Raw genomic sequence first — 22,168 nt, forward strand, 5'->3', positions numbered from 1 at the left:
TGGCTCTGTTTAAAATGTTGACAAAGGTGTCTCTCCATACTTATGTCTTCACTTGTTCATTGGAGATGTGCAGCTATTAAAAATATCAAATAAGTAATTAGCCCAAATAATCCAGATTTTTTTTGGAGTAGAAAATAAGGAAACCCAGAAATTGGTATTTTCTGCTTTGAAATATGCTACCTACTCTATATCTTTTGAGGTTAGGTAGCACGTGGAGATGTTGGGTATGCGACTTTTTTAAAAAAAAGACAATCTGGGTGATAACAATACGTGGTATTCCCTGAGATGGGTAATGTCTTATGAGAGTTGTCTGACCCTTGACCCTTTAATCAACACTTTTATCTGTTTGCATAGTGAGTAATTTACATCACCAGTATCTTAATAACCATCTACCTGATATAGTGGCCGATGGTTCTTAGAGGTTAAAGGGGACTCACTCACTAGTGCTAATAACAAATTTAGAATCCAATGGCACCTTTAAGACCAACAGAGGTTTATTCAAGGTATGAGCTTTCGTGTGCACGCACACTTTATCAAATACGTTAGAAGGGCAGGCAAGGTTCAAACTTGGCGCTAATAGTGAGCCATGGATTTCTATGCACAAGTACCTAATTGCTTGGCATAATTTGTGAGTGGGTCATAATGGATTCCCCCCCTTTTTTGTTCCAGAAAAAAGCATGGCAAACAATAAAAACAATTGTCAACTTGCCAGTCATCAGTCCCTTCAAGAAGCGGTACTCCTGGGTGCAGCTGGCTGGTCACACAGGTAAAAACAAAAACCTTCCTGCTTTGCTTAGCCATTACAAAAAAAAAAAGAGAGAGATAATAAAATCGCAAAGATTCTGAAGGACTTCTGATTTCAAAATAAGTCTTTATCTCAATGTTCCGAAATGGTTAGCTCGAATAAACTAGGTTATTTCTGGGGAGGGAGCAAAACACTAAGAGATCTATATTTTCTACCTTGTTTGAAATATGCTACCCATTCTGTATTATAGTAGCATGCTCATTTTAAAAGTAAAATGTGCTTTATTAAGGTAACCTGGCCAGTTTTTCTAGAACTAAATATAGGCAAGATTATAAACTGCCTGTGGCTCTGGGATCATTCAAATGTGACTCCTGAACTCCTGTGAAAATACCAAATTGTGTGTAACAAATTTGACTTCTCATCCACATTGATATAAAGAAGAGCTTGAACGTGAGACGGGTGTTTTTAACAGCCTCACTAATCAGAAGATTGTTGTTAAAAGCTAGTGTGAAGTTTAAAAAATGAAACACATGCAATCCCAGCCTGTTTCATAATTTTCAAAAGATGAATCATGAATTTGAGTAAGCAGAGCTAGCAGTACCAAGACTGTTTTTCCTGGCTAGATGGAACATTTGGCTTACATGATGAGATATCTTTTATAACCAGCCTGACAAAGAAGCAAAATATGCACATTAGGAACGGCTCTTAGTTTTTTTCTCTGTGTGGTGTCTGTACACAACCACACCTCTGTCTTGTACTTTGTATACAATAGTCCAAATGCTCAGTGTCTCACTCTTTCTGTGTGAAAATTCTTTTGAACTTAAAATCCTAAGGAGGAAATATGACCATAAGAAGAACCCTCCTGGCCCTGACCTGGATAGACCAGGGAAGCCCGATCTCATCAGATCTTGGAAGCTAAGCATGGCCAACTCTGGCAAGTACTTGGAAAAGCAACTCTGGCAAGTACTTGAAAGAGCAACGTCCAAGGAGTACCAGATGTGGGACACAGAGGCAGGGTAATCAAGCCACCTCTCTGATAAATGTCCAAGCCCCCAGTGTGTTGTCACCAGAAGTCAACCATGGTCCATCTTGTCCAGCATCTGGTCTTACACTGTGGCCAACCAGTTCCACTGGACAGCCAACAATAGGGCTTAGAGGCTGAGGGCTTCCCCTGGCTTTGGGATTCAGAGGCTTAGTGCCTGTGAATGTGGAGGTTCCCCTTAGTCACCAAGGGTAGTTAGCCATTGATAGACTTGTTCTCCATGAATCTATCTAATCCCCTTTTAAAGCCATTTATTCCTGTGGCCATCTCTGCATTCTTTGGCATCACATCCCACATTTTAATCACTCTCTGAAATTAAGTTGGTTGTAAACTTGTAAGGCCACTGCTGGAGTAGGCTGATGGTGCAGTTTACAAAGAATTTGGGGAAGACTGATAGGGTAGCAAATAGGGGACTGCTTAAGCAAGTAGTGTTTTGTTTAACTTTCGGGGAAGTTGATAGAATCTTATTTGGCCAAGCTGCTTACTGTATTTAAGTGATTTATGTCGGCTTCTGTAGTACCTTGTCTGACTGAGGTGTGAGAAAGGTATAAGTTAACTGGGAAGCATGTATGGGAAGTGTTCACTTATGGGAAGTATTCACATTTCCTTGTGTTACAGTTGAACTTGCTCTGATTCCAAAAAGATCTCCATGCATTCCAGTGCTGGCAGCAAAAGATTAGGCCAATTTTAATGAATGCAGAGTATGATTTAGGATTGGTCTCATTCTCTGTGTTTGGCACATGAATTTGTTTCAGGTGCCATGGGCTAATAGACATCTATGAGAAAGGAAAAAAAACCTTTCTTTCATGAAGGTGTTATTGCAATTCTGAAAGGGGAAGTGGCTCCCTCTGGACTCCTATTCAGTCTCATGGCATTGACCATGTGGTTTGTGATGGATAAATTTAAGAACAGTAAAACATTGGAGTTGCATGGTTCCAAGAGTCTTTCAGTACCTGGAGAAAATTGTGTATGTGTATTCAAAATGCATGACTTGGCTTCTAGTCATGGGTTCCTAGTTAATGATCTCTTGTGCACTAAGGACAGGTACATCATAGATCTCAGTTCAGGACACAGTGGTAGCATTGCAAAGATTTAATCATATAATCTGGCTATCAGAGTAGTAACATGACTTAACCTGTTAACTTACTGTGCAGTGTAGTGTGTCTAGAGCAAGCCAATGTACACATTTTATGTGAATTTTTTTAATAGCCAGACACTGTTTGCAGTGGGTGTTCTTTTTACAAGAAATACACTGTCTTTACAAGAAAGTCTTTATCTAGAGGTTAGGGTGTGGTGGGCAAATTGGAGGAGAGGCTTTCCTCAGTACTTCAGTATGTTCTGTTTATTACAGGAAGTTTCAAGGCAGCTGATGGTGGGACAATTCTGAAGCGCTACTCAGAAAATGAAGAGAAGTGCTTTGAGCTGCTGCTGAACGATCGGTTATACTCCTGTGTCCCCGTCTACCATGGTGTGGTAGAGAGAGACGGCGAGTCCTATATCCAACTGGACGACCTTCTTGCTAACTTTGAGGGGCCTTGTGTGATGGACTGTAAGATGGGGATAAGGTGGGAGACCTTGAAATCCAGTTGTCTCATTATTGCCTTATTGGTAAACTACAGATTATGGGAGAGTTTCTGCCACTATGATACAAAAGCTGTGAGGTCTTTGAGAATAACTCTCGATATAAAGGAGTTGAAATTTGGGGTTGCTCGCTTGCCTGTCCCACCTGCTCAGCTTTCCACAAGCCCACTTCTCCCTCCTGCTTACTCTCTGCTAAGCCCTCTTCCAGGGTTGATGTAAAAACATGCTCTCAGGCCCTGTTTTAACATTCCACATTTTAGGCACTCTCTGTGTAAAGAAATATTTCCTTTTGTCCATCCTATATTTACTGGCTATCAGCTTCATTGGATGCCCTCGAGTTCTAGTATCTTGAGAGAGGGAGGAAAATGTCTATGTCAACTCTCTCCACCTCATGCATAATTTTACAAACCTCTGTCATGCCCCCCCTTAGTCATCTCTTTTCTAAATGGAGAAGTTCCAGACTTCAGTGGAAGTAGGTCAGTAGACTTCTTTGTTCTGTACAAAAAGTCTACAATAACTCTTAATCAGTCATATTTAGCCACTCAAAAAGTGACAATTAAAGTCCCACCTTACATCCAAGTATAAGTGCGTTCCCAGCAGGACATCTGTCTCAGATATATCACCAATACCAGGTTTCAACTTTGGAGCACAGAACTGAATTGTTAATGAATTTGCATTGGATCACATCTGCAAAAAATGTAAAAGAATGGCTATTTCCTAGTACATGAAAGCACCGTTTTCAAAACCTGTGACTGAGATTGACCTATGGAGATGAAGCCAGGACAATGAATTTTCCAGGTTGGTGTATTCAACTTATCTAGAAGAGCAGAATTTGTGTCATTGCTTAACTTTGGATGGGTTATCTTGCCTGCTATACTCAGCACTTGGCATTAGGCTCCAGAGCCTGATGAGCATGCTTATTTCTCTGTGCCTTCTGATTGGCTGAAAACACTTAACACTCAAAGCATATGCAGAGAGCTATTCAATTGCTCCCTGACATTGACATACCAGGCTAGCCCGATCTTGGAAGCTAAGCAAGGCAGGCCCTGGCTCGTATTTGGATGGGAGACTATCAAGAAATCTTGTGAAGCAGAGGCAGGCAATGGCAAACCACCTCTGAACATCTGTTGCCCTGAAAACCCCATGGGGCTGCCATAAGTCAGCTGTGACTTGACAGCAACAACAAAACAAAAAAAATCAGTTGCTACATCTGAAGTTAGGGAAAAGAGCTCCTTGTTCAGGAGTTGTGACTGTCACCTATCACACTAAGTACTACTTTAGAACATGTATAGAACCTTGAGGAAAATGTTAGACAAGATCATTTATTTGACTATATATGACAAATAAAATGGTACCCCAAAATTGAATAACCGCAATAAAAATAGTGGAATGAGTAGTGAAACAAGCTTAAAACCTAAAAGAAGTATTTGCAGTGACCCGTATTGAGGCTGCCCACCCCTCCCCCCACCTACTTTTCTTTAGACAACTTCACCAGGTACGGGAAATTACATTACCGTGCACTCAGCTTTTGAGGCAAATCAAAAGGAGATTGACTGGGAAAATCTTACAAAAGCAAAAGAAATTAAACCCCTCATAACTTTATGCTTAGGTCTTTCCCCCAAAATACATTCCTCAGGCTTAATGTTAAGCTTTCCTTTATTAAGCTAGAGACTCCAAGCTGAGATCAAGCTTTTAAGAAACCTGTAAATAAAAGCTTCTTTATAAGATTGCATGATTGGCCATCCTTTATATATACATAGTTTAGTTCAGAGTTTTTATGTCCCCCCCCCCCCCCAGTTTTGTAATATGTTCTATGGGAGTTGAACAACTCTATCAAAATTCACAAAGGGAAAAACTGTATGGAGTTGTTTTTCTTTCCAGTGTGGATTTCTGTGATGAGTCTCCAATCCTAGATTTTATTCAGGATTTACTCTGAATTACTAACACATTCTGGAACTGGACAAAAGGGTAAATCCAGCTATTTCCGTCTCAACACAGTGCAATATTCCTTAGACATATGCAGTAAGATGCCAATATGTAGTTAAAATCTAGGACTGCTGCCCTAGACAGCCAACTTTTAAAAAATGTTTAAGTCAGCTTGCCAGTTTGTCCATGTGATCATCTAAACCAAACAAGCTTCTGTTGGACCATGTGCTTCTCCTTTACCTATTCTAGTGCTATCTAGTATTGTGGCTCAAGAATTTTGCATCCTGACATTGGCTTACCTAAGTGATCCTGAACACGTCATGCTGATATCTTCTAAGCACATCTGAAGGACAGCAGTTTATCTACCTGCATGTAACAAGCACTGAAATTTTCCTGCCATGGCACAAAAAATTAAGTTGTTATACCTAAAGAGTTACAGAAGTATTCAGTATCAAGGTTTTGTTGTTGTTTTTTGCAGGACGTACCTGGAGGAAGAATTGACTAAAGCTCGAGAGAAGCCAAAGTTGCGTAAGGACATGTATAAGAAAATGATTGACGTGGACCCTCTGGCACCCACTGCTGAGGAGAACTCACAGCACGCCGTGACAAAACCTCGGTACATGCAGTGGAGGGAGACCATCAGCTCCAGTGCTAACTTGGGTTTCAGGATCGAGGGAATTAAGGTGGGGCATTTTTTACTCTTGTTTAACTGAGCATCTCACTGTGGTTTTTGGAAGCCACTGAAGTGACACAAAGCTCCTAAAAATGAAGCATATGTACAAGCAGTAACCATAGTGAGAATAACAGGAAGAATGAATTAGAGGAGGAGGAGGAGGAGACGACGATGACGACTGGATTTATACCCAGCCCTTCACTTGGAGCCCCAGAGCAGCTTACAAACTCCTTTCCCTTCCCCTCCCCACAACAGACACCCTGTGAGGTAAGTGGAGCTGAGAGAGCTCTGACAGAAACTGCTGTTTTCAAGAACAGCTCTGACAGAACTATAGCTTGCCCAAGGTCATCCAGCAGCTGCAAGTGGAGGAGTGGGGAATCAAACCTGGTTCTCCCAGATTAGAGTCCACGCACTTAACCACTATACCAAACTGAAAATTAGGCAAGATGGAATTCTTTTCGGGCTAGAGCTACTCAGGAAGGTACCATCTCTGTCAAGGAATAGGGTAGAGAGCATTCTGATTCAGTCATAATAAATTTCAAAGCCTGCAGATTTTCAAATCTTCATAAACCTTTATCACATCATTTGTAGCTATTCCTCAGGTACAGTGGTGGGGAGAAAGGAACTTTTAAACAATATGGGTAAAGAGTACACAAGAACAAAAAAAATCTGATTCAAAACTAATAAGTTCGTAGCCTCTATCTTCCATTTTTTCTGAATGTATTTTGATGAGTGGTGAGGATACATTCTCAGTGGCCACTGGTGACATTTCTATTTTTTATTAGTGCACTCACTGTATAATAGTGCAATACAAATGGGAAAAACAAAGAGAAGGAGGTTTACAGCAATTCAAAAAAGCAAAATGATATATTTGTTTCAGTTTAATCTTTTGTAAGACTATACTTCTTCAGATGTTTAGCATTCTGCACATTGTAGGTTATTTCTTTGCATCCTTTGGTAATATGTTAATTTAGTTAATAAGGCTACATTTCGAATATGATTAAATCAGTTTTTATAGAAGGGCATTCTGTTTTATTCCAGTATGCTGCAATAATCCTTTTAGCAGCTGTAAGCATAGTTGAAACTAAATAACTCAGTTTCTGAAGAAGGTACCAATCCCTTTAAATATCCTAATAGAACTATCTTTGAATCTGGTGGTATATTACTGCATTTTTGCCTAAATTGCTTAGATATCGAATATGTCCAAAATATGTGTATCAAATCTACATGTCTCAACTATAGATCTAATACACGTTTGATAAATTTCTATAAATAAATTTATGAGGAATTTATAAGGAGTAATGAATAAGATTTCATTGCAGAAGTATTTTACAAAATATTCTTTCAAACTCATCAGAATACCATTCCTCCAGGCATTAAAATTATTTCATGAAAAATAGGTAGTTGATCATTAAACAAAGCAGAAGTTAGAGGTGAAAGATCAAGACTTTAAAATGATTTAAGTTTATATCACTCTGATGGGGTGGAGTTTATCACTAAATACTTCACCTCCAACACTTTTTGCAGAAACCAGATCATATCTCTCAACTGCAGGCCTTTTTCAAGATTTCAAGATCAGTATATCTTTGTCCTACACAAACCACTTCGTATCTGCTAGTTTAACTGCTTTGTGATATAATTTTATATTAGGCACCCCAAGTTGCCTCTAATAAGGGTACACCAGTGTTTTCAGTGCTGCCCTTGGGGGGTTATTACTCGAAATACATTTTTAATACCTTTTTCCTGGGATGCAGGGGTAGCAGGTTTTAGTTGAAGAGGCAGATTCTTAAACAGAAATAAAGTTTAGGTAACACATTCATTTTTACAGCAGCATCTTAAGCTGATTCTTCCCGGCCAAGAGACTGGCAAATGTCTGCTGCTGTATAGCTCCTTGTCACTTCTTTGAATATTGTATTATGATTATATCTACCAAAAGATCAAGATCTTATAGCATCCAGATATCCAGATATCTGACCAGCTGATCACACCATGGCACAGAACAGATTTTAACTGTATTATTGTTGACTGATGATGATGTTAAAAAACCATTCCATTCTTGTTTAGTTAATATTTGCTCTGTAGCCTGATATCACCGTAAATGTGTGTTTCAGGCTGACCACTTCGGTAAGTGAGACTTGTGATCTTGTTAAACTTAGAACTGCATCATATGCTTAAAGAAAGATTTTTAGAAACAGTGACCAAAATGTACTCCTTTTTTCCAGAATCCTAAATAGCTATAGCCAAAGGTTCAGTGTGTGTATGTAAAGTGCCGTCAAGCCACAGCTGACTTATGGCAACCACAGCAAGAGCTTTTCAAGGCAAGTGACCAAGCAGAGGTGGTTTGCCATTGCCATCCTCTGCAGAGTCTTCCTTGGTAGTTTCCCTTCCAAGTACTGACACGGCTTAGTTTCTGAGATCTGATGAGATCAGGCTATACCATGCTGCCTTCTCTCCCAAAGGTTCAGTAGCCAAAATAAAAAACAAAGGCAATAGAGGACAACCTTGATGAGTTATTGTGTGAACAGCAATTTTTCTTGAAATACTGTCATTTACTGTGTCCTTTCCGCACTTGGATCTCATCCCTGGTTTGATCAGAGTTCAACTCGGGACACAATACCTTGCATTTATCCCTGGTTATAACAGCATCCGTTTATCCCAGGACAAATGTGGGGCAAAACCGGGGTGTCCTCAGTGTAATGTGGAAACAAAAAATACCCCAAGATACAGGGGTGAACTCGAGTATAGTGTAGAATGTAAGTTCAGGGACAGGGTTGAACCAGGATTTAAGTTCTAGTGCGGAAAGGACCTTTCTGAGGTGGTACGTGTATGTTATATTGCTGATGTTGCTGAAGAGAATGTCCTAGTCACCCATTGGACTGCTTGAAGGTTATTTGGTCAGTGCAGTGAAGTAGGCATGTGCTGTCCCCCACCTCACATAGTGGGTATCTGATAAAAGAAAGCAATAATGCTGTTTAGGCACCAGATGTATGTGGCATTCTCCATTTTTTGTTGCTTCATTGCCCTGCAATCCTAAAAGACATCTTTTTGTGGTACTTAAATTAAAATTTAACTTCTAAGAGCTCAGGTGCTGTCCACGAAATACTGAGAATGCTGGAAGGTCAGTAGTTCCAGCGCTGGCTCTTCGGCTTTGAAACGGAGATGAGCACCACGACCCTAGAGTGTGACTCGACTGGCTTTCGAGCAAGGGAACCTTTACCTTTTAAAATTAAAATTACACTTCTAAGAGCTTTGGTGCTGTCCCAAAAATATGGAGAATGCTTTCAGATTGTCTCCCCACACAAGTCTTAGGCCGATTTTGCAGAATGTTGTCCCCAGTTATTGTACCATCTGGCAGCAGTTGGGAGAGGCTTCCTTTTCTGTACTCACAAGCATGCTGCAGTTAGTACATTGCTTCAAAATTCTCCTGGTTTTCTCTGCCCACGATTAGCACTGGAGTTGCATAACTTTCCCATGTTCTGTCAGACACCTACTTTTGTGTCTGAGCCTGCACCTTTCAGGGCAAAGAGATTTATCTTGTTGGAGGAAAATCTGTGAAATAGAGTGTGTTGTGCATAGGCTTGCCCTGCAGTTAATTGATTCTGCTTGAAGACATTGTGTTTCATGTGGGTGTATGCTGGTTGACTAGTTTACACTGTGGAAGCAAGAGCTGAATTTTGTCTAGTTTTTCATAAGTGTTAGCATTAATCATTGGGAATATATACAAAAGGGGAAGTTACAATATAATTTATGTCCTAAAAAGCAAGTCATACATAGGTATAATGCACACTTAAGAGAGTCTGGAGAGGCAGGCACATAACACAAACTGCACATACATCTGAATTCAATTAACTTGAGAGCATAACAGTTCTAGGCTGATCACTTCAGGCAGACCATCAGGTAACACTGCCCTGTGTATGGGCTTTCAAGGACCAAGTTATATAACACTAGCAAATGCCTCTTTTTTTCTTGAGGGGAGCCCACATGAAAAACACCCTGGAAGTCCTGTGGTGGGAAAAATTACTTGAGATAGATTTGGAGTAGAGAGCAGCAAGTAGGAAAAGTACTAAACACGTACTTCACCCTCCTGGTACCAATTCCTTGCTTCCAGTTTTGTTTTCTGGAAGCAGCTTTTCCTTGATATAGGGCAGGGGTGGCCAAACGGCAGCTTGGGAGCCGCATGCAGCTCTTTCACACACAATGTGCAGCTCCTGGCAGGGTGGCTGGGGAAGCAAAGGGGAGGCATGCCTCCCTCCCTGACTGGTCTTCCCTTCCCTAGTCAGTGTTTCCTTCCCTGGGTAGGCTTGAGGTGGGGGGGGGGAGCAAAGAAAGAAAGCAATTTTAACTTTAAATGCATTCTCAAAGGCCCCCCCCCCTCGCCAGCTTGGAGAAAGCATTTGTCTCTTTAAATATCATTGTCAATATCTGTTTTTAAACCCTTTTGTTTTTATTTCTGGTGGTCTTATTTAATGTTAATAAAAAGCAAAGTTGCATATTTTCCACTAAAAACGTATGTGTAATATTTGTTCATATCTAGCGGCTCTCAGGCATCTGATGTTTCTTCTATGTGGCTCTTATGTTAAGCAAGTTTGGCCACCCCTGATATAGGGCAGGTGAACGACACTTGCATGAATTAATCCTTAATGTGTGCTTTGGTCCTAATCCTACGTGGCTGGAACCTGGCTTTGTTAGAATGCTAGGCATGAGTCAAAACTTACTTCCTAGTTTGGTGAAGTGGTTAAGAGCAGCAGGCACTAATCTGGAGAACCAGGTTTGATTCCGCCACATGAAGCCAGCTGGGTGACCTAGGATCAGTCACAGTTCCCTCAGAGCTCTCTCATTCCCACCTACCTCACAGGATGTGTGTTGTGGGGAGAGAAAGGGAAGGTGATTGTAAGCCACTCTGAGACTCCGAGTGAAGGGTGGGGCATACATCCAACTCTTCTTCTCTCTGCTTTTTGAGAAGTCTCAAAAACCCAATGACTGTTATCTGTTTAAAGGGTCAGACATTCTAGGGAACCAAGCACAGTTTCCAGGGCAGGAGAGAACTTTGCCACTTGGTAATGCTCTGTTGCTTCCCATTGCCTTTGTCTTAAGTCTGTATTGCCTCTCCCGCCTCTCCGAATGGCCTGTTAATGTGCATTTTATTCATTTACTTCTTCAGAAAAAAAATATTCAAAACACTACTGTCTTCAAGCAGAAAATGCTGCTAGACTAACTTACGGCAATTAAATTCATACCAGAATTTTGACTAGTTTTGTCATGCTCAGCATTGGGGTTTCCAGTCATAGTATAGTTTTCAGCAGTAAAATTTTAGACTTCCTGTTTGTGGGCTGCTTCACTGAACATTCAGATGCTCTTTAAAATCTTATCTTGCAAATTTATATGTGAATACAGTTCATGTAAGCTTCTTAAAACAAAAACATACAAGTGCAGGCAGGTTTTTCCAAATATCAACTGTTTATTTTCTTAAAGTAGGGTTTGGCTAATGTGAAATACAAGTTTACTAAGGGCCATGTCCACCTATAGCCCTGTGTTTGCCCCTCAAAACCCAAGGGGGTTATCATGAGTTAAGAATAGATTGTAAAAGTAGTTGGCTCAGTCCCACTTGTGCTGCTGTCAGTCGTTTCTGAAGAAAAAGGTCCCTCTGTCAAAGGCTTGTGCATCTATTGTCAACAAAAAAGGGGATCAAAGTGACCAATTCTGCCTTTTTGCTTTTCTTACAAATGCTGTGGCTGCCTTTAAATGATGACAGATAAAAGCCACTTCCCCACGAGTGTTTTGCTTTGGCTTGAGTTGTTGTGGTTTTCTTTGGAGCTTCTGTACAGCCTTCCAGTTGTGTACCAGTTTTTCACTTCTGTAGCTTGCCTTGCTTTGGCCTGTTCTTTCCAAAACCAGATTTGGTATGATCTTTCTTAAAAGATCTACTCTGAGTGGGTTTGCCCACCATGTCCCCCCATCCGTCCCCCTGCGTATGGATGTGCCTTTGCACTTTCATTGACGACGAGTGCTCAGCAGAGCTCATTGTCTCTGTGTGGAAGCAGCCAAACAAAGCTGGTATTGGGCCAAAATTACTTCTCTGCTCTCTCTTTTGTGACTTAAAGAAAGCTGATGGGACCTGCAATACCAACTTCAAGACAACTAAGACACGGGAGCAAGTTCGGCAAGTTTTCGTGGAATTCATTAAGGGAGATACAGCTACATTGGTAAGCCCTGATTTTTGAAACATAATCATCTACATGTGAGTTCTCGTAGCATTTTAATCCATGTGGTGTTACCATTCCTGAATAACAGCACGGTGACTTTTCAGTTAAATGCCACATTCTTACAAATGCATTCATTCACCCTACTTTCTAGTTAGAAATAGAAGAAACTCCTAGTGTTTCACAGGAATTCAAATATCAATTAAAATTCAATTGGAAAAAAGGTGTTTGGGGCATACAGACAACAATGAGGAGGGTTGCTGCGGCCTGGTTCCCTTCTTCCTTGCTGAGGGCAGTTGGTAATTTGGAGTGAGCAAGAGCTGGATATCTACATGTTGAAACACTTGATGGAGATTATGACCAGGGCTTTGTGCATGTGAGGATTCTATGTAAGTGCTATGCATATTTAGAATCCACACTTACGGTTCAATTCAGCAGCCTGAGAACTGGAGCTTCCGTTAAAAAAAAGTTTTATTCCCTTATGGCTGTAAAGATATGCTTGCAACGGTGTGGGTAATGCCTGGTGAATTCTCAGAAGCCAGAGATTGGGGGTGTGGGCAGAGTTGAGGGATTTCCAGTAGCCAGGTGGTGGGGTTCTTTCGATGTTGAGCAGAAACAGAAAAATGTATGCATGGAATCGATATATCTAATTCTCAACGGTCCTCTCTGTGTGTGGATACTTATTTCCACAGATAGGAGGAATACTCTCCCCCAACAGGTTTTTCTACAGACTCTGGGGACTCCATAGGTCTGAAGAAAAATCCCAAAAGTAAAAACACACACATACACAGCTTGGGGAGGGTTGAATTCCCCTCCCAAATACCTTTTGAAATGGCCTCAACAGGGGTCTACTCCAGACCCTGCCATATCAACAATGAGAGATAGGCGGGGGGGGGGGGGGGAAAAAAAGGAAAAAAGCAGAACTAGATCTTGGATTGGGAAAAATTCCCCCTGCAGTATGAATGGCTAAACAGCAGGGGGTTTGGAGCCAGGCCTGGGACTAGGATTGCCTGCTCCAGGTTGGGAAATTCCTGGAGATTCTGTGGTGAAGTCTGAGGAGTGCAGAGTCTGGGGAGGAGAGAGGCCTCAGCTGGATATAATGCCACAGAGTCCACCCATTTTCTCCAGAGGGACAGATCTCTGTTGTCTGGAGTTTAGTTGTCATTCTAGGGGATATCTTGGTCCCACCTGGAGGCTGGCAAACGTAGGCCTAGGAGCACCCTCTGGGTGAATTGATACCACCTGACTTGCATGATTCAACTAGGCCTGGCTGCTTGCTGCTGTTCAACAGCAACCACCCTATGAAAGTCAGTGTAGTATAGTGGTCAGAGCTTCAGAATAGGATTTGTGAGGGCCAGGTTTAGATCCCCATCTTGTTGTGTAGGCTCACTGGGTGATTTTGGACCAGTCACATACTTTCAGCCTAACCTACCCCATAGGGTTTTGGTGTGGATAAAAAGGAGCAGAGAATAATGTAAACTGCTTTAGTCTCCACTGTGGAGAAAGACCATAGTTTTCCTCCATAGAAGCTTCAGGGGGAAAGGAGATGGAAAGCTGAAGACAGAGGGGCAGATAAAGGTTGGTTGGAAGTTGGATGGGAAGGAGATAGTGATGCCAACTCCAGGTTGGGGAAATTCCTGGATATTTAAGGGATGGAGCCTGGGGGTGGTGGGGATTGAGGGAGGGACTTCAGACAGATCTAGACTCCACCCTCCAAAGCAATCATTTCCTCCAGGGGAACTAATGCTGCCAACCTCCAGGCGAGGGCTGGAGATCTCCTGGAATTACAACTGATCTCCAGATGACAGAGATCAGTTCCCCTGGAGAAAATGACTGTTTGTAAGGGTGGGGTTTATGGTATTATATCCTGCTGAGGTCACTTCCAAGCTCAGACCTCATTCTCTCAAGGCTCCACCCCCAAATCTTCAGGAATTTCCCAACACGGAGCTGGCAACCCTAAAAGGAACTTATCCCTGTATTTGGGTAATCTGTTGAGATTTCCTGGAGAGTGGCTGCTGCCGCTGCTGCTGTGTGTGTGTGTGGGGGGGAGTGACAGCCCCAGACTTACCATGCCTGCATTGTACCTGCTGGAAGTTTTTCCTGCCAGCATTGAAAGCAGCTGTGCCGACTCCACAGCCAAAAATGACTGATCGGCTCCTGGAATCCCACAAGGCTTAGTTGTCACATCATCTGTTTTCTCACCCACAAACTGGGGTCTTTAAAAAAGAAGGAAAAGTCATTGTGTGGGTAGTTGAAAGATCCACAAAAATGATCCCACAATTAAAACAGTTACTTTGATGAGCTGAGTTTATAGATTAACAGTAAGGTCTGCCAAAACCACATTTTGTTTGAGTTTAAATGGGCCTGGAGATTATTTACTAGGATCTTCACGTACCCAAACACCATCAATCACCCAGTTTATTCTATTTAACATTTAAATGATTAAATGATTCCTGGAGAGTGGCTGCTGTGGGTTGATGGAAGTAGATAGGAGGCTAGGAGAGTGACAGGGGCAGAAAGTGTTAGCTAAATTGCCTTTTTTTATTAATAAATGTGGGGAATTATGAGTATTAAATGACAATAGGCATTAAATATAGGACCATAATCTATGTATATGGGAGTCAGAGTTCCCAGGACCCAGGAATAGACGAAGAGGCTGTATTGCTAGAGCAATTATTTCTTTATTAAAGGTTTTTCGAGCATACAAACAGAAAATCAAGCATTCACACACACGGTACAAGATTATGAATACAGAGTAGAAAATACAGGGACGTTAGTATGAGCAGGAAGTATTGTTGGTTGGGTGATACTTTACCTGTCCAGCAAGACAAGTTGATTCTGCAGCGAAAAATGGGATAAAACAAGGGAAGGGGTTGTGAGTTGACCAGCGACACACATGGAAAGGTCCCAAACTGTACAGGAATGGAACCACCAAGATAGGGTAGGGTTGGGAGAGACAAAAGCAAGAGAGTGAGCCCAGGGAGGGCTCTCCTTAAATACCTTAAAATGTGACCTGAGGCAGCGGCTTATGTGGTCACCTGGTCCCCAGGAGATATTAGAAAAACTTAAACTCTGAATGGGGCATAAAGGGATTAATAGTTGGGCAATTGTAAACTTAATGGTTGGCAGGGAGTGACACCTCTGGGGGAAGGTGGTAAGACAAAGGAGAGAAGGAAGAGAACCAGTCGGGTTGCAGGGCCGGTGCTTTAGTTTAATGACCACATGTTGACAGCGGCGTTATCGTGATGGTGGACAGGAAGGCTGGATTGCTGGTTATTGTCTGACGCGGAGCACATCCTTTTGGCTTAGGCTGGCTCAAGAGGGAGAGGAATGTGTGTTTTTCCTAGTGAAGTTAACACACAAAGGTGGGAGGGGGAAGGCCTGCATGATGGAGAAGGGAATCCCTCGTGGCTTCTGTTTCAAGAACATCTGTACTTTTTGCAGAGTATGGCTTCCTTCTTTGATCTGCTGCTGTTTTTGCATGCATGGAGGTCAGGGCTGCTGGTCTGAATCCTGGTGCTGGCATGGCTGCAGAGGTGCAGGGGCAGGAGGCTTCTTTAGTTCCAGGTCCACATACGGCTGGCATGCTTCTTAGGCACGAGGCTCCCCTTGGCCACAGTGCACTTTCCATAGTCCAGTATAGGGCACTTCTCTTGGGAACAAAATTCTGTCCATTGCCCTGACACACACTTTTCACAGTTCAGAAAGGCAGTCTTAAGAGTCTTTAATAATGCCATCTGTAGTGGCTGCATGGCAACAAAAGAGCGATGGGGTGCTTTACATTGTATAGTGCACAGGGGTGCTCTGAAAGATTCAGGGATGTAGCAGGGGGTCCTGATCAATGCTCCCTCTAAGCTGTGGAGTTTTGTGAGCAGAAATTCTACTTTATGAGCTACTGGCATTGAAGTTGTGAGTAAGCGATTTGGCTGCTGCATAAATTAGGTTGCTCTGGAGCCATCCTTCCTGAGCTAAGACAAAAATGTGTGAGCCGGAGGCTGAAAACTGGTGAGCTAGCTCACACTAACTCAGCTTAGAGGGCACATTGGTCCTGATTCAATAGCAGTTCCTGTCTCTGTGTTTGTAAATTTTAAAATACACATTTGTCTCTCTCCCAAATTAGCATGTGAATACATTAATCAAACTTAGACTAATCTTAGCTGCCAGGTTGATGTTTATATATCATCTTCCTGTTTAGTGCTGATGTACATTATAAGTCCCAAGGTAAGTGGCAGGTAGATGCTAATTACTTAAAATATGTAGCAATAACAGCTAGCACCATGGGGGAGAAAATGTATGACCCCTGTCTGACAGCAGAGATCCCTCTGAAAAATCCCAAAGGGAGGGGAAACCACCGTGATGTTTCTTCTCATCTTGGAGAAGGAAGGAAGTCTTCAAGAATCAGTAAGCAAGGGTGTGAGGAAATCCATGGTACTTCTCCTTGGGCTTTGATGTAGCAATGTAATTTATTCTGTGACTTAGACATTTCAGGACAGGTTGACATAGAATGTATCTCTGATCTGAACATTACACCAAGAACATACAGCTGCTTTGACTGAGTTTTGGTTCCATTAATAGGAGTTGATCAAACCATAAGAGCCTTGTGCTTTGCAGGCTTTTCTCTAAAGAGGCAAAAGGCCTTTGTTATGGAATTAGGGTTGGTAGAAAAGTACTAAATTATTTTTCTCCCTGAAAAAGTAACATTGGGTTTGTTGAGATTGTGTCATGGGTTTAATGAAGTGTTGTTTCATGCTTTGATACTTTGTTGTTTTTGTTTTGCTCTGTGAATTAAAAGGTATTACATCTTTGCAAGATGTCCTTTGCAGTTTGAGCGTCGGTGGAGTATGATTTGCCAAAAATGTTATCCTTTGAAACTCCCACTCTCAGAGGTTTTGGGGTTTGTGCTGATGTTTGTTTTCAGATAACTCTCAAATTACTCAGAGACACAATTTCCCTGATGGAACTTCCGCTATATCAGAGTTGACCAGGCTTTTTTTTTTAATTGTGTTCTCCTTTTTTGATATGGCAGTAGATTTTTAAGAGATCCTGACTTCCTCTCTCTTTTTTTAAATAGAAAAAATACTTGAAGCGTCTGTATGAAATTCGAATCATCCTTGAGTCTTCTGACTTCTTTAAACGGCATGAGGTGAGTTGAGGGTGGCAGCCAGTGTACTACTGATTTACTGCCACTTAATTTCAGAGGAAGTTGTTACAATAATCATGGGAAATGACAGCTGTGTAGAATATCTTGAGCCAATCTGGAGATCACCCAGTCCTTTCTTCTCTGAGACAAAGTCCCGCTTACTTACACAATTAAATGAATTGGCCCATATCAAAATTATGGTGTGTGGCAACAGAGAATAAGGCCTAATTTAAATGTGAGATTGATGAGAAAGGTGATCTTGGCTGTGCCACCTTGTGCATGTCCAATGTCTGGTTTAAACTGTGCCCACAGCCACAATATGTATTAACATGTCAGAGAGCCATAGCTAGGCAGGTCTTGTGCTAATGTTGAGACTTTACACACATATCCTCCCGTCTTAAACAAAATGCTGGGCTTGTGCAGACTAGGTTTGCTAACAGACCTGGGTAAAAATGTCCGGTCCCTTTAATAATGTCATAATCTGTAGGAGTTGAAATTTTTTTGTGGCAGGAGGGTAAATTAAGCCTATATTAAAGGCAGACTTTTTTGTCAGGCAGTTGGCAACCCTAGTTTAAATTCACACAGAAGTTCTTCTGTCCTGCCAGCATCACTTTTAAAACAGGCATAGGAGGATCAGACTTGGCAAACAAGCCCTGCCACATGCTATAGGAGAAGGCTTGTGCGTGAGCAAGAACATGGACTTCTGGGACCAATTTATCAGTTCTCCCCATGTGTTTGTCACTTAGGTAAATGACCACATTGAGATCAAGAGCTGGAGGAGTTGGTATTTTAAAAAATTCTCAAATGCATTTCTTCTCATTGAAGTCTGTTCACCCATTCAGCTGTATATTATCAAATCATTGAATTATATGCTTGCATTAAGTAACAGCTTACACATTTTTGGGGCTTCAGACTGAAATATAGGTGTGGGTGTGATTTCTGAACAGGGATGGGCATGAACCACATTTTTGTGGTTTGATTTGTGGTTCATGGCTGAACAATGAACTGATATGCTGGTTCGCAAACCAAACCAGTTTGTATCGTTTTGTGAGCCTTTAAACCCCTGCTTTCTGCTCCTTACCGAAAGCGGCAGGGAGCAGAAGGCAGTGGTTTAAATGGCTCTGAGCCATATAAATCAAACAGCTGAGCAGTGGGGAGCAGAAAGCTGGGGTTTAAATAGCTTGGAGCCATTGATACTTTTGCTTTCTGCTCTTCACAAACCAGCACGTGTGGCATCAAAATTTGTGGAAGTTTGTGGCAGTTCTTCAGTTTGCAAACATTACTTTGTGAACCACAAACCGAACAACATTCGTAACGAACTTTAGTTCATGAGCTAGTTCGTCTTAGAGGTTAACTTGGTGGCTCCCAAGTTTGTGGAGGGTGAAGTCCATTAACTGCAAACCCTTGTCCGTGATAGGTTTGAGAGTTCTCAGAAAACAGCTCTCATTGTCTCTCTCTCTTCCCTCTGTAGGTCATTGGAAGTTCACTGCTGTTTGTGCATGATGATAGTGGGCATGCCAATGTGTGGCTCATAGATTTTGGAAAGACTACCCTTCTTCCAGATGAGCAGACCTTGGACCATAGGATCTCTTGGCAGGAAGGCAACCGGGAGGATGGCTACTTACTGGGACTGGACAATTTGATTGATATCTTAGAAAGTATCTTGGAGAGATGAGAAGAGACTGGCCCACAATCTGTGTGGTATATTGCTCCATAATTTTTAACTTTTCCAGAATCAATCCCGTGGTTAGAGGGAAACTTTTTTAAAAAAACAAACAAAAAACCAACAAAAATTCTTGCCAGACTCTGGAGACATCCAGAAATATTTGCCTTTTTGTAAAATATGGTGGAAACCCAAAGCCAGCCTGCAGTAGGCCTGTGAGAACTTGAGCAGCGCAGGGGCAGCTGTGAATCTACCAAGCTAACTTCAGATTTTATAGAACAAACAGAATGTGTCCTGAATATTTGACAGCGTATCAGGACAACTGGTTGTTGGTGAATTGTGTAATTCTATACTGCCCTTCAGCAATCCAGAGTAAAAGCTAAATTGCTTGGATACCATGGGATGAAGTTCCTCTATAAAAAGGAGCCACCATCATAAATAATAGGCAGACTCCCTTCTTAATCCTAGGCTATGTGTTCACATTATAGACAGGGCTGTTCAAATTTCATGTGGTTGCTTGTGTAACATGGGACTTGGTATGGAGTTTATAGACATCTCAGCTTTTGAGTTTGTTTAAAACTTCTAGTTCTCATATGGTGCAGAACAGTTTGAAAGTGTTCACACAGTGCTGCTGAAGCTTCTGGCAGTTAGTGCAAGAGTCCTTGCTTTATCCATTCTCTGTGGATCAGCAGATAGGCACTGTGAACAACAGTGATCTCCCCCACCTCCTGGCCACTTAACTTGGTATTGGTTTCAGCAGCCATAGCTGCACGACTGGACTGGGTTATAAGTTTGTGTCATTCTGAGTTGGAGCAAGCAATTAAAAGTTTGCCACTTGTGGTGCAAAGACTGCAGTAATCAAGAAACACTGTTCCCTGCTCCATGCTTGCTCTGAGTTCACTGAAATTCCTGACCAAGTAAAGTTAAAAATTCACTAAAATTCAAAGCAGCATTACTCAAGCTATAGCAGCATACAAACTCTGCACATTTTCAGTTCAGTCTTTGAGCTAATTATTGTTATATTCTAAAACGAGCGACTTCAAATTAAACATGGTCATTAATCAGCCATGAGCCCAAGTTTAAGACCTGGCACACACAAAAATGCAGGTAGTATGCCTGATAAAGCATTGATTGGTTGATGGGTTTGAACATTGGAAACAAGACTGAAAATACCAGTTTTGCTGTATTTAAAAAGATATGTTAATCACGAAAAAAGGCATTTAAAATGAAACACTGCTTGCGTGTGTAGAGAGGAGGGCTGCGGAAGTGGCCAGGGCCATAGTGGCAGGCATAGTAAAGTGGCTCGCAGTGGCCTTTTTTTGAGCTGCTTGCAGGGCTTGCTTTACAATAGTAATTTCCAAATGTTGAGTTACAGGCCATTTGTTTGTAACACAAGAGTCTTTAAAGGAAAACTTGAGAGGGGGTAATGGTTGTGTTTCCAGTTTTACCTGGCCCTGTCTGAAAGTCTCAGGGAAGATTTCAGTGTATTAAAAAAGTGAAAATACAGGAAATATACCCATACAACAACAACAAACCTTTATTGGCATTATACACTAAGGAGAATACAAGACATAAGAAGTACTCAATGAAATATACCCATACTGTAGCCAGTGTTTAATTACTGAAACAAATATAGCAAATAAGGAATCCAACAGACAAACTGCCCTTCCCTAGCACTTCGACCAGCTCTTGTACTCTGCCTGGCAACAGTTCAGCAGGGTCTCTTTCACATCACTTACTGTCTGATGCTTTTAACTGGAGATGTCAGATTGAACCTAGGCCCTTTCTGCATGCAAAAGCATGTTCTGCCGCTGGGCCATGGCCCCTCCCCATTCAGGGAACAGGGCAGCCATCTAGCAGCCTGGGGCCTCAGTCACACAGGTATTCTCCCTTTCCTACTTAAACACAGAACTTGTGCACCCAGCAGCCTCTATGCCTCCTCCTTTGCCAATCCTATGGATTACTGAGCTCCAGGGCTGCTTCCTGCTACTGGATTTCAGTCAGGATGTGACAAGCTGTTGTTGCTCATCTTCCACTTCGCAGCAGCCTAACATTCACTGATTGTGCCCCTTTCCTCCTGCCTTGTCTTTTGCCTACCCTGTTTGTAGTGCGCTGTGGCATCAGCCCTCTTACCTCCACTTGCTCTTCTCCAAAGTGGCAATGTGTGAGAAAAGTGCTTTCTATATGTTGAAGCAAAGGTACCACTTTGTATGATCTGCTGTTCCAGGGAACCATGTAGGGGTTAGGCTGGTGCTCGGGGAGACCTGAATAGAAAGAGATTGTGATCCACTGTTCATTTTAGTGAGGAGATGTGGTAGGCTTTTGTGAAGGCAAACAGGAGGGACTGTAGAGTTGGAAGATAAGAACTTCTCATCTCCAGGTCTGCTGGTGCTGGTTTCTCCACCAGTTTCAAATGCAAAGTAGGGACCTGTCCTACCCACAGGGTTGTTGTGAGGATTCATATATTATTGTTCAAAGCATTTTCCTTCAAAGAAAAGTACAATATGTAGAACTCTAAAAGAATTTGTATTGCTCTGAAATAAATCTCGTGGACGATATAAAATTGTGGAAACTCCCATCCCAGAAAGGACAGGCATACCTTTTATTCTTGCAGTGAGAATATCCACTAAATATCCTTCTGTTGAATTTCATAGCTAGATTTTAGCTACGGGGAAATCATGTTTTCAAATGTCTGCAGTTGTTTTTATTAGTATAAACCAAGACAAGAAAAGTTTGTCTTATCTACAGAGGCTGTTGATCGGAACACTACAGTGCAAACCAGGTACTGATTCTGACATCCTAGCAGTATAGGTTAAGAATGTAGTACTTTAAGATGTGCGATTAACAAATAAATTTAACTGAAAACTGATGTCAATTTTGATTTTTAATACTGAATGTTTTTGTGGTCTTGGTATTTAAACATCCCATTTCTTTGTGTAATGGTATCAGCTAATCATCTCCTTTCTACATTATTTTTATAAAAACTATTAGTCATAAATCATATTACTGGTTTCTACTATGTTAACAAATAGTCACCAACATGTTTGAAGAGAGCACTAAGAATTGGCTCAGCTGTTCAATGAGATTTTAAAAGATACTGCTCTGCAACAGAGCTCCAAGAAGATTATTTTAAGTTATTTTATGGTTAGTGGTTCCCTACATAAAGATTGGCTCATTTGTCAACATTGTGTGAGTTAC

The 22,168-nt window shown here is 41.7% G+C and overlaps 1 protein-coding gene across 1 annotated transcript in view; it reads left to right on the forward strand.

Moving 5' to 3' along the window:
• The window catches only part of ITPKA (inositol-trisphosphate 3-kinase A), a 93,192-nt gene extending 71,388 nt beyond the window's left edge, over positions 1-21,804 (forward strand). Inside the window, exons 2-7 of the mRNA XM_015429524.1 lie at positions 670-766; positions 3,139-3,352; positions 5,773-5,977; positions 12,069-12,170; positions 17,239-17,310; positions 18,779-21,804. Of these exons, the coding sequence (XP_015285010.1) occupies positions 670-766; positions 3,139-3,352; positions 5,773-5,977; positions 12,069-12,170; positions 17,239-17,310; positions 18,779-18,982 (894 nt within the window). The 3' untranslated portion in view covers positions 18,983-21,804. The remainder of the gene's footprint in view (positions 1-669; positions 767-3,138; positions 3,353-5,772; positions 5,978-12,068; positions 12,171-17,238; positions 17,311-18,778) is intronic.
• Positions 21,805-22,168: the final 364 nt, after the last annotated feature.

Source organism: Gekko japonicus, unplaced genomic scaffold (genome assembly GCF_001447785.1).
Source record: "Gekko japonicus isolate JY-2015 unplaced genomic scaffold, Gekko_japonicus_V1.1 scaffold251, whole genome shotgun sequence".
Lineage (NCBI taxonomy): Eukaryota > Metazoa > Chordata > Lepidosauria > Squamata > Gekkonidae > Gekko > Gekko japonicus.